The sequence below is a fragment of the Engraulis encrasicolus genome, chromosome 1, assembly GCF_034702125.1.
Source record: "Engraulis encrasicolus isolate BLACKSEA-1 chromosome 1, IST_EnEncr_1.0, whole genome shotgun sequence".
NCBI lineage: Eukaryota > Metazoa > Chordata > Actinopteri > Clupeiformes > Engraulidae > Engraulis > Engraulis encrasicolus.
Window position 1 is genome coordinate 46,272,554 of NC_085857.1, and position 12,644 is coordinate 46,285,197.

Below are 12,644 nucleotides of genomic sequence, written 5' to 3' on the forward strand. Positions count from 1 at the left end.
TATAGGGTTTTATATCAAAATGTGAGGAATTCTCACAGTGGCCGCATATTGACTGCATAGCCATTACTAACCAAGTGACTAATCAAACTTCATTCTATGAAGACAAATATTTACACTTGCAGTCTGGCATAATAACGGTTTTGTTTTGAATGTTGTTTAAACTGGACTATTTTTGGGGGCAGGCTACCAATAGCCGTTCACTTTCGCTAGCATAGCAACGTGGACATGTGAATTCACAAGGACTGGATTTTAAAAAAAAAAACGTTCTGGACACATTGTTTACACCCTGGCTGACTCGAAAATGAGGTCCGGTGTCCAAAATCCCGGAGGTCCACTTTACGAATGCCCCACGATATGATACAATTCGGTTCGACTTGACTACTTTCCAGTTACTTTCCCAATTGCTTTTCCAATTTTATTATGTTGCACAATTAACAGCTATGGAATTGGGCAGGGGCCAGCGATTCAATATTTTCAATGCTTAAAGGAATTATCCGGAGTTGAAACAAGTTTGCCTCATTTTTGCATGTTTGGGATGAAATACAGTCACTCTAGAGCAATATCAAGGCAAAAGGATGCGTTTTGAGAAAGTTTGATAATATCACGTTAGCCTCGTTAGCCATATCAGCTATGCAATATGAAATATGCGGGCATCGTTTTTCGGCGGTTACACACATTTCAAAAACACCACATTTTAACGTCTTGCACAGCTCAAAACAACGTCACACTTACCTCGTAATATGTTGAGGGTATCCACACATAAACCGAAGTGTCCAAAGCCCTTCATGTATTCTTGAAAGGTCTGCAGAATGTGTTTTGTGAAGCTACTACCTTGACAATATCTACAATTACGGCCATGCAACTATTTGACACAAAAGTCCACAAAGGAGATTGCCGAGTGCGTCGCACCATCAGCTGTGGTTACTCGCTATGGAAATAATCATAGCTGATGGTGCAACGCACTCGGCAATCTACTTGGTGGGCTTCAGTGTCAAATAGTTGTCTTGACCGTAATTTAGATATTCTCAAGGTAGTAGCTTCACAAAACACATTCTGCAGACCTTTCAAGAATACATGAAGGACTTTGGACACTTTGGTTTATGTGTGGATACCCTCAACATATTACGAGGTAAGTGTGACGTTGTTTTGAGCTGTGCAAGACTTTAAAATGTTGTGTTTTTGAAATGCGTGTAACCGCCGAAAAACGATGCCCGCATCTTTCATATTGCATAGCTGATATGGCTAACGAGGCTAACGTGATATTATCAAACTTTCTCAAAACGCATAATTTTGCCTTGATTTTGCTCTAGAGTGACTGTATTTCGTCCCAAACATGCAAAAATGAGGCAAACTTGTTCCAACTCCGGATAATTCCTTTAAGAATGCCCTACAATACGATATTTTTCAATCGCCGGCCGCAGGATCAATGCATTAATACATATCAATTATTAGTTACACCCCTGCTTACTGATTACTGATTCCTGATTATTGATTACTGTTAGCCATGCGCAAAAGGAAAGATTTGAAAGGCCAAAAAAGTAAAGAAGTGCAGGGCTCCTGGCATTACTCAGGTGGAGTCACTCTCCTGATTTTCATTGTCATGGACTTCAGGGAGTAATAGTTAGTCTTCCAGTGATACCAATTGATCCCCTCCCCATAATTTTGCCCCTTTTGGAACAAACCATTAGGGTTGGCATAGTGGCAGCTGTAAAACCAAAAGCCACCCTTATGGGCATGTGCACAGTTGCTGGACCATCCATCTTGGTCTTTGTCGTAGGTTGAGAATCTATAGCCATTCACATAGGTCAGAGAATCACCTGTGAATCACATGAACCAGGTATTATTTCAAACCAACCAGATATTATTTATGTGTTTTGCTAGGACATGCTATATTTAGTGCCATTTAAATTGCATAGGAATTTAACAAGGAAAACACAGAAATTAAATACATACAAACAGTGTGCATTTCTTGGGGAACAAAGTGATTCAACTCACGTGCTCCCCCATCGACATAGTTCCCCAAGCGAAGCCTGTAGCCATCGTCCTCAGACTCCACGGAGAAGGAGGTGTACTGGGCAAAGACACTGCCACCCTGCCAGTCCTCCATGTCCACCCTCAGCTCATACTTTGAAGGCCATGTCAGTCTATACATCGTCTCCAGACCTAAACACACATCAAGTAACAGTGTTTCCCACAGAAATTTTGGAAACTATGGGGGTAGCAGGGATTTTTTTTCCGGGGGGGGGGGGGGGGGGGTGGCGGGGGGGTGGAAGTTGTATTCACACAGCGTGAATGCAAAGCGGCAAAACAATGAGTAAAGTATGACATTGGCGCATGGAGAAACTATAGGCCTGGGCCAACATTTCAGCCATTTATATTTTGAGAAATAAGGCTACAGCGTGAATGCAAAATGGCAAAACAATGAGTAAAGTATGACATTGGCGCATGGAGAAACTATAGGCCTGGGCCAACATTTCAGCCATTTATATTTTGAGAAATAAGGCTACCCATTTTACCCATGACATGTATAATAGTAGTACATTGTCATTGTCAAAAAATGCAGTACAGTGAATCATTTCTGTTTACAACACAGTTTCATTTGTCCCTCATGCAGGGGTCTATATAATGAAAACAATAATAAAACAAAATAGGAGCAGAGATAAGAATTTAAGATCACTGTGTGTAACGCATAGACAAAAAGGGTCTAAGAGGGTAGGCTATGCCTTTTCCCCCACACACATAGGCGTACACATTCTACATGAGGGGTGCTGGTCACAGGGCCAGTTTTTCAAAATTCCTTCCATTAAAAGGGCTGAACAACATATTACACATTTATGTCTATATTCACATTCATTTCTATATGCAGCCCGATGTCTCCTCTGCTGTGTCAATGAAGGCCTGTCACCTAACTCATTATAACTGTAAAACAAAGCCTGGGGAGTGTTAGTAAACTCATCCCAACTGTCCCTTCTCTGAAGTTTTTTTATATTGCTCCCAAACAGGAACGCAGGAACTCATTTTGACCAGGGGGTGCTGTGGTCGGCGGAGGCTCTGGGAGTCCTCTCCCAGAAAAAAAAATGTGTTTTTTAGATGCAATTTCCTGCATTCTAATCAATTTTAGGATGAAGAATGGCGAATCCCATCTGACTAACTTCTTCATGTTTTATGTAGCCTAACCAAGGATGACTAGATTTGACCTTTTTTTGTTTAACATTTCACTTCAAAATTATTAAGTTCTTCTTGCGGAAGGGAAACGCACACCTAATGTGGAGGTGAGGGTGTGTTCAAGAGCAAATCGCGCTGCCGCGACAGTTTCTCTCTTCTCCATGGGCAGTCTACAATGTGTGAAATTAGTAGAAATGCATGACTAGGCTATGCAATGCACTTGTGAGAGGTGACCGGGCTTTCAAACAATTTAGATTGTCTTGCAATTGCGACTGTATCTCAAGATGCATAAGATCAGGACAACTGCCCTGTCTCCCCGCCCGCGCACAAAAGCACGCACGACACACAGACAGGCATGCTTCCCGTATGTGATTACACCAGTGACGTGCAGTGAAGGGTATGGTAGGGTAGGCAGTAAATATAGAATATATATATCGTCGGCTTGCTACCAAAACCGCCTAAGTCCGAATTTGGTCGAAATGAGATTTTTGCATAAACTTACTCCCCTACCACAGCTGCATCACCCTGCCTTTGTGCAAGGGTCATTGATCAATCACAACAGTCACCAGAGTCAAAAATCTGTATGTATAAAGTCACACACTGCCTATGAGAAAATGAATGACCAGGGATGTAGCTATAGGGAGGACAAGGAAGGCATTTGCTTGTAGGCCTAGGGCCATCCTGCAGGTGGCAGGGGTAGGGGCCCTATTATGACCTTGGCAGGTGGTATGGGGGCCCTATCTATTCATCCTGGGGCCCCGTGCACAATTGTTCTGTCAATGTGAATGACTTGGGTAACTTGACTTAGCCATTTTTGATGCAAGAAGCAGTTTATTTACATCTGTTAAGAGTTTTTTTATTTCTCTATCTCTCTCTCTCTTCAAAGACAATGCCCATGTTTCAAAACTTCATACTTAGACATCACTGTCTGACATGATTGTATTACCACACAATGGTTGTAGTCTTAAAGCGAATTGAGCATTTATTAATCAGGTGCTTCATTTGATGTTATCAGAGGTTTATAGAAGACTGCCATAAAGTACAATCTCCTATGACAATCTGTTATTTCTTATAATACTCTAATGTCTTGTAATGTAGACTTTGAACAGCATTGGGTTGATAGTACTTATGCAACATATTATTGCATACGCAGTGGGATGATGAACTCCAATGTATGAAGTATCCAGTAGTTGTTCTATACCATATTCTGAATGCCTCGGTCATGGTGTTGAAGTGGGCAGGGCACAGTTCTATGACCAGGTTACCTCTGTCATGGGCAAGGTTGGGAGGGTGGGGCAGTTCTATGAGCATAGAGAATAGCAGAAGTTAACCAAAGATGATAAACAAGGAGGAGACAGTTCGTGAGGAGGTACAAGGACTAATGAAGTGCCCCACCCCCTTCATCCTCCTCCATAACTGATGGGACCTCAACATGGAGATTGGCCGTCACTGCATGGCTTTCTCTGTGTGGCACTGCAAGCTGGATCTGCCCTGGCATGCGCAATGAATGTATTACCATTGTGGCAATTGCTCTGGCACAATGAAAAAAAGTGGTTTACTTTGAATGAGAATGTTAATGTTTGCGATGAAAGCTAACATGACTGAAAGTGGTAGAAAGTAAAAGAAATCTTTGACAATCTGTTGGCATGCTAAACTGTTACAAGGGCTACAAAAATATTTCAATCATTCACCATTTCCAGGATTAAAGTTTGGAATAAAAATAAAAAGAGTAGTATAACTATCAAAATAATGTGCATTGCATTGTTGTTGTTATGCTGCATCAAATAATTTATTTTAAAGTGTTTTGTTTTACTTGGAGCCATTTAATGTTTGACTTGCAGCTTCACTCAAAATAAATAAAGAAAATAAATCAACATCTTAGACAGGTACTGTTTGTAATGAACCAATGACACAGACATGATGACAGGATGATGCAGATGTGGTAGGGGAGTTAAGTTCTGCAAAAATCTCCTTTGACCAAAATTATTAGGGGGGGCTCACAATTGCTCTTTGCCCAGGGTGTCAGATTTCCTAGAACCGCCACTGATGTTTGGCGCCCCCTAGGAAATTTAGTTTTCCCCTGTTTTCCGAAAACCCCAAAATCGGACTTAGGCGGTTTTGGTAGCAAGCCGACGATATATATATATATATATATATATATATATATATATATTTTAACGGTGGGTTCGGTCCTCCCCCAGAAAAAAATGTATTTCTTAGATGCAATTTCCTGCATTTTAACCAAATCTGGAGAGTCACTATCAGCTAAAAACTTTTACAAAAGACTAAAAACTTTGAACAAATAGTCCCCTTTCATGCAGATCTGAAATGTAACGCGTGTGTGTGTGTGTGTGTGTGTGTGTGTGTGTGTGTGTGTGTGTGTGTGTGTGTGTGTGTGTGTGTGTGTGTGTGTGTGTGAGAGAGAGAGAGGGGCCTTAAGGGTGGTTTATGCCTCCAGTCCAGCGTCCCTGCGTCGTAATGCAGTGAGCCGCGCAGTTAACGTAGTGAAGCCCCCCCCCCCATCACGCAGGTACTCTGGGGCACCTCCCCAAAATTGTGTCTCGACGCAGGGAGCGACGGCGTGAAAGGGCGAAAATAGGTCTCTGATTGGTCCTTTCGACCAGCCTGCTCTGTCCTCGAGTCGAGAACAAGCGCTACTTCCTTGTTCTAACATTCGTCGGTCTACGGACTGTGAGCTCTTCATTAAATAAGTTGCCCGTGCTTTGTTGTTTGATTTATTTACACGAACCAAAGACAACACATGCGCTTGCAAGTTACGACGCTGAAGTTATTTGGACAGTTGAACAGTGGTTCCGAGGTCGAGGAAACATTCCGCTTCGTCCTCGACAAATGAGCCACTTCTTTGTTCCAAACTACCACTGTGGCTGCCAATGCGATCAAACATGCACGTGATATAAAGATTTAATGTTTCATTTTCATTCTCGTCGAGTCTGTGATGCTAAAAAAACAACCGACACGTCTAGTTTACTCTTTGTATTGAAGGCAGTTTCAGCGTGGAATGACATCGCGCAGACCGTGCTTCAAAACAGGGCATAAACCAAAATTAACTGCATCATGGCTGCGACAAGCTCACTCTGTGGCACAAGTAGGAAGCATAACTGAGCCTTTATGCCACAAGGTATGGCTTGGATAGGCAAATAGGCCTATTCACATAAACATGCTGATATGGTCTTTAATGTGCAACAAATTAGTATGTTTCTCTAAATACTGTAAATATAAAGTAGGCTATAAGATGCCATCAGTGCTTAACCACCACAGCTCTAATAACTAAATAAGTAAATAGGCTACACTATTTAGACGTTTGGACATTGTCAGTAGACCTAAATCTGAAACAATAAGTGAAAACATAATTTCAATTTCTACCAGCCAATTACCAATTTCTGCCAGCTACACTTCTTTGTTTTGCCAAATTGCCAATTTAGCTCCAGGACCCATACTTTGTACACCTTTAAAGGGTAACGTTTAGGTTTAGGACGTCACTTCCGCTTCCGGATCAAGCTATTCCCGTCGAGGAGCTACTCGGACGAAATTAAGTTTCTTCTCGTTTTTCTCCTAAAAGCTTTGTCTGAACTTACAACTACAAACAACTGATTCGATGTAGTGTTACTTTAGCGTTACCTTGTTATCACTCTTACAACAACATAAGCACATAGGCTAACCTCCCCACCATCCAAATAGATTTTTGCTTTCCACCAGGCTAGCCTACATAACTTTTTTTCGCGCCGAGCCCTACTCGGCTTTAGTTTCACCTCACCTCATAGTCAATTTTGCAACACTACACCAACTATCTCGCAAAAATAACCTTTTCTGCTGCATCCGCAGACCTAATTATGGCCAACTCTACCTGCGCCTGCAGTGATCTAGCTAATGCTAATGAAAGACTAGCCAAAGCCAACATGACGATTGAAACACTTAGAAGTGACATTCGCCGGCTACGTTGCGAGATAGTCATAAAATCCCATAACACCACGTTGAAACACCAAACCAGTAATACTAGCGCCAACCTAACTACACTATCTTTTTTCCCCAGCCACAGCAAACACCAGCCGAAGTCCCCCCCGAATCCACCGTGCTCCACTCCCGCGCGTCGTAGCTGGACGGAGGTGGTTAACGGCGGCAGGGGAGTACTGCAGAAATGTTCACCACCTCTAGTGACTAGCAATCGTTTTTCTGTACTTGACTCAGTCATTGATGCAGAAACTGACCCTGTCCCCCCCTCCCACCAGGTGCCCAAGCCTCTACCACAAAGAGTGCGACCCAGTAGCCGCCGGACCCTCGCTACCCCCAGGCAAATCACCCGAGAGCAGCCTGCCCATTCAGAACCCCGGCGACCATCAACAGTCCTCATAGGATCTTCGATGGTTCGCCACGTAACCCTACGAAACGCCCAGACGTGGTGCCTACCTGGAGCTCTCGTAGCCGATGTCCAGTCGAATGTGCCGGACGCGCTGTCACAGTATCCTACTGCCACAACTCTCATCGTCCACGCAGGCTCCAATGACATCCGGCTGCAGCAGTCTAAAAAACTTGAGTCCGATTTCCTCTCCCTTATTAATACCCTTCGCAGCACTGGAAAAAAATACGCTATCTCAGGCCCCATCCCCTCTGTTTGTTTCTCTGCCTTCCAGTTCTCCCGAATCCGCCAACTGCACGTCTGGCTGATGAGACACTGCCGCCAAGAAGCCATTCCCTACGTTGACAACTTCTCCGCTTTCTGGAACCGCCGAAACCTCTTCGCACGAGATGGAAGGCACTTAAACAGATCTGGCGCTCGTCTCCTCGCGACCAACCTAGAGCTGACCCTCGAAGCCCATCGGTCCTTGGATTGACTAACAGGTGTTTCAAATCCAAAGCACTACACCAATTTAGACACTGCGTGCCCAACAGAGAGTACCCCACTAGCTATCCACGCTGTCACTACCCGTAGGAAAGCTCGCAGATATAGACCCTCTGGTTGTGTACACAACAACCTAATTACGATTACACCTGAACGCATAAACAATAGCTCTACTACTTTGAATGTTAATGCTGCATTACTTAACGTGCAGTCCTTGACCAACAAAAGCTTCGTAGTAAACCAGCTGGTCTCGGACAAAAACATAAGCTTTATGTTTCTTACCGAAACATGGCTTAAAGACGACGGGGCGGCTACTTTTATTGAGGCTTGCCCTTCCGATTACAAATTCCTTCACGCCCCGAGACCAAAGAAACGAGGCGGAGGCGTAGCCATACTTTTCTCCAACAAATTTAATTGTACTAAGATGAATCTGGGCTCTTTCTCTTCATTTGAATACATGGCAATGAGGGTCCAAGCAAACCTCAAACTGATTATTATTGTTCTGTACCGTCCACCGAAATTCTCTTCGTCATTTCTATCTGATTTCTCCACCTTCATGTCGGACGTACTTACTAACTATGACAAAGCAATAATTGCTGGCGACTTTAATATCCACGTAAATAAATCAGATGACGCAATAGCCAAGTCTTTCTTAGACACATTAAATGGATTCGGTCTCGTCCAGAATGTTACAGAACAGCCTACCCATCGAAAAGGCAACACACTTGACCTTGTTATTTCACATGCGCTTGATATCAACAATATATCGGTCACGGACGTCGGCCTCTCCGACCACCACTGTGTGTTTTTTGATTTTGACATTTCAACACAAATTAGCACACCCAACAATGTCATTCACAGACGACGCATTAATGCCTCTGCTGAGCTTAAGATTTCAGACCTCATCAAATCAGGTGACCTACTAAATGGTCACTGCACACCTGATGAAATGGTTGATAGCTTCAACAACAACTTAAGAGGAATTCTAGATAACATAGCTCCAATTAGAACGACGACAAGAACCAGAGCTAGGTATTCACCTTGGATGAATGACTCACTTAGAGCCTTAAAAAGAAAATGCAGAGTAACCGAGCGTCTTTGGAGGAAAACTAAATTAGAAGTCCACAGACAATCCCTTAGGGATGAGATCTCCTCCTACAATAATGCGGTACGCTCAGAGAGAAAAGCATATTTTTCCAAAATCATAACAGACAACCAGCATAATGCGAAAGTTCTTTTTTCCACTATTGACCACCTGCTTAATCCAACACATAGCAATAACAACCTAAATGCAGCATCACATGCCAAGTGCGAGGAATTTGCTAGATTTTTTAATAAAAAGATTGCCGACATTAGAGAAGGCATCCAAGGTGGAAACGCAGCAACCTCTGTCGCCCACTCAGGCGATACACCGAGGGGAGGGTTAAACCCCCCTAGGAGACCTGAGAGCTTCCAAAAGTTTTGTCCAATTACAGAGGACGACCTCTGTAAAATAGTCAGGGAAAGTAAGCAGTCTACCTGCAGCCTTGACGCGATCCCCACATATCTGCTAAAAAACATACTTGGTTGCTTAGCAGCACCTTTACTGCAAATTGTTAACATCTCTATGCTTACAGGCATTTTTCCAAGCTCATTCAAAACAGCCATGGTAAAGCCACTCCTAAAAAAGACAAATTTAGATCAGAATTCTTTAAACAACTACAGACCTATATCAAACCTCCCCTTTATAAGCAAGGTACTAGAAAAAGTTGTATTTAAACAGCTTAATCAACATCTGGCTGGGAATGATATCTTGGAAAAATTCCAATCAGGCTTTAGAGCCAACCATAGCACTGAAACAGCACTAACCAAAATAATAAGTGATCTTAGGCTCAGCACTGCCGCAAACAAAGTTTCAGCACTTATCCTCCTCGACCTCAGTGCCGCCTTTGACACAATAGACCACAACATACTAATTGACCGCCTTGAATCTTGGGTAGGCTTGTCCGGTCACGTCTTAGAGTGGTTCAAAACATATATTACAGGAAGACAGTTTTTTGTCACCATCGGAGAATACGTCTCCAACAAGTATGATGTGCCTTTTGGAGTTGCTCAGGGTAGTTGCTTGGGCCCTCTCCTCTTCTCTCTCTATATGTTGCCCCTGGGCTCCATCATCAGAGAGCACAATGTTGATTTTCATAGCTATGCCGATGACACTCAACTATATATCTCTGTCGAGCCTAGCCAAACCACTGCCATTCATGCCTTGACTAAATGCATGTCTGCCATTACAGATTGGATGAACAGTAACTTCCTAAAATTAAATGAAGATAAAACTGAAGTGTTGCTCATTGGGCCTAAGAAAAAACGTGCAAAACTCCACTCAAGCCTAGGTGACCTAAGCATACACATTAAAGATAAGGTTACTAGCCTAGGTGTGGTCATAGACTCGGATTTGAGCTTTGAGCCTCACATCAACAAGATAACAAAATCTGCTTTTTTCCATCTTAGAAATGTCAACAAAGTGCGCGGCTTGGCCCCCCGACAAGACGCTGAGAAACTTATTCATGCCTTTGTCACCAGTAGGATAGACTACTGCAATGCTCTCTTCTCTGGTCTCCCAAAAAAAATAATTGACAAATTGCAACTCATTCAAAATTCTGCGGCAAGAATCCTAACAAGAACCAGAATGAGAGAGCACATCTCTCCTGTCTTGGCAGACCTGCACTGGTTACCTGTCTCATACAGAATCGACTTTAAGATTCTGCTCACAGTATTTAAAGCATTAAATGGACTTGCCCCTAGCTATATCTCAGACATGCTCTGTTTTTATGCCCCTGCTCGAGCTCTCAGGTCCACTGATGCCAAGCTGCTAAGGACCCCCACCCCCCCGCAGAAGAAGATCGGCGACGCCGCGTTTGCCTGCTATGCGCCCAAGAGATGGAACGCCCTCCCCATCGAGATCCGATCAGCCACCTCCGTCGACTCCTTTAAGAAGCAGCTGAAGACCCACCTCTTCATCCTTGCCAACTCCTAGCTGCCAAGGCGTCATAGTGTCCCAGCTGCCGCAGCGCCCTTACTACTCGCAATCCAGCCCTGGCAGGGGGCTCCCCTAGGTGGCCGCTGGTCTCTGCCTGAGGTTTCTTCCTGACTACAGGGGGTCTTTTTTCTCAGACCTCACTGAGCTTTTTTTTTCCCCTCACAAACTATGAATCAAGCGAAAGGGAGTTTTTCCTCACCCCTGATGCCACCAGGGGCCGCACCTGAGCGCCCAATCTCTGTGTGACTATCTATGACTTATGATAGGCCCAGCCACTATGGACCTTACACATCTAAGAATCCTGGTCCTAACCTACGTTGACCTTATGACTCTACATTCTCTGTCTATCTCTTCTTCCTCTGCCTTCCTGCTTTTTCTGCCTCTCCTCTATACCTCTCCTTTTAAATCTATCTCTAACAATGTTTTTTCCCATTTGTTAAGCACTTTGAGTTACATGCCTTGTATGACACAGTGCTATACAAATACAATTATTATTATTATTATTATTATTATTATAAATTTATAACTAAATATAAACTGGATGTTGTCAGGATGTTGTCATTTTACAGCTACTTCTGAAGTATTGGGCTCCTCACTGGCAGAGCCTCTATGACGTAGATAGAGGGAGTCCAACTAAAGTTCTGGCTCAGCTCTCGCTTGTGGATGTAGGCTTACCAACCATTTTGGTTCTAGTAGAGAGGCTGGGAAAAGTGGGCAGTTATATTGTATGTGGGCTATTGAAAATGGTCTATTACTGTGTTTGTGCATTGTGTTTTAAAAAAGACAGATCAGCGGGTCTATCGGTTTATCGAGAATATGAAACTGTTCTGGGTATCCGCGCTGTCTGTGGCCATGCGTAATTTGCGATTATAAACAGGGGGGCGATATCTAGGCCTATCTCTCCTTTGCTTTCACATGAGAGATGCATTTCATAGGCAAATCTAAAATAGTCTCAAAGTAGACCATTACATAGGCTACTTAGAAATAGCGACTACTTTAATATTTTTCCCAAAAACGGCATTTGCCGTGGAGTAACGACATGCCCGCCGCCTATGCGCCCTCTGTCCATGGTGCTGAAACCGCGGCACTACTCCTATGTGAAGCGCGTTACAGTTTCACGAGGGGGTTGGCTTACAGGCTACAAAAAGACCAAACTATATAATAGGCTATGGTTGAAGGCCCTACCCTTTGCCGACAATGATGAGAAATAATATGGTCACTCACTGTGAGTGGCATTGCGTCAAACGTTTCCTACTCGGTGCAAAACAATAACTCATAGCACCCGAGAAAAATGCCATGTTGTAAAAATGGCATATAGTCTATTTTCAATTTCAGTTCACTGCTCAGTAGGCCTATTACATGAAACTTCAATAAAGCTCATCCACATGCACGTCACAAAACAATAAACCAGGCGGCGGGACTTTCGATTATATTCCCTCCAAAAATGTCCGCATGTCACAAAAAACAGTTATTTGCATTGTCCGTAATTATACCAAACTAAAAAAGCATTCCCGTAGGCTAGAAGAAATCAAGTCTTCAGCTGCTATAATCCTCGTTACAAAACTGAAACAAAAATGGCAGCACAAATATTACCTATATAGC

General features: G+C 43.3%; 2 protein-coding genes across 3 annotated transcripts in view; one reads left to right on the forward strand and one right to left on the reverse strand.

Annotated features, from left to right (window-relative positions):
• Positions 1-1,463: 1,463 nt before the first annotated feature.
• Positions 1,464-12,644, reverse strand: part of LOC134457627 (microfibril-associated glycoprotein 4-like) — a 31,511-nt gene continuing 20,330 nt past the window's right edge. Inside the window, exons 3-4 of the mRNA XM_063209633.1 lie at positions 1,996-2,163; positions 1,464-1,817 (exon numbers count right to left, since the gene is read on the reverse strand). Of these exons, the coding sequence (XP_063065703.1) occupies positions 1,564-1,817; positions 1,996-2,163 (422 nt within the window). The 3' untranslated portion in view covers positions 1,464-1,563. The remainder of the gene's footprint in view (positions 1,818-1,995; positions 2,164-12,644) is intronic.
• Positions 6,715-11,457, forward strand: LOC134453378 (uncharacterized). Of its 2 annotated transcripts, XM_063204247.1 has the most exons (3): positions 6,715-7,289; positions 7,413-8,022; positions 10,849-11,457. In XM_063204247.1, the coding sequence occupies exons 1-2, from the start codon at positions 7,017-7,019 to the stop codon at positions 8,013-8,015; spliced, it is 876 nt and encodes a 291-aa protein (XP_063060317.1). In that variant the 5' UTR covers positions 6,715-7,016; the 3' UTR covers positions 8,016-8,022; positions 10,849-11,457. The 2 variants fall into 2 exon arrangements, with proteins under 2 accessions (XP_063060317.1, XP_063060316.1); XM_063204246.1 differs by lacking the exon at positions 10,849-11,457 and having other exon boundaries at positions 7,413-9,575.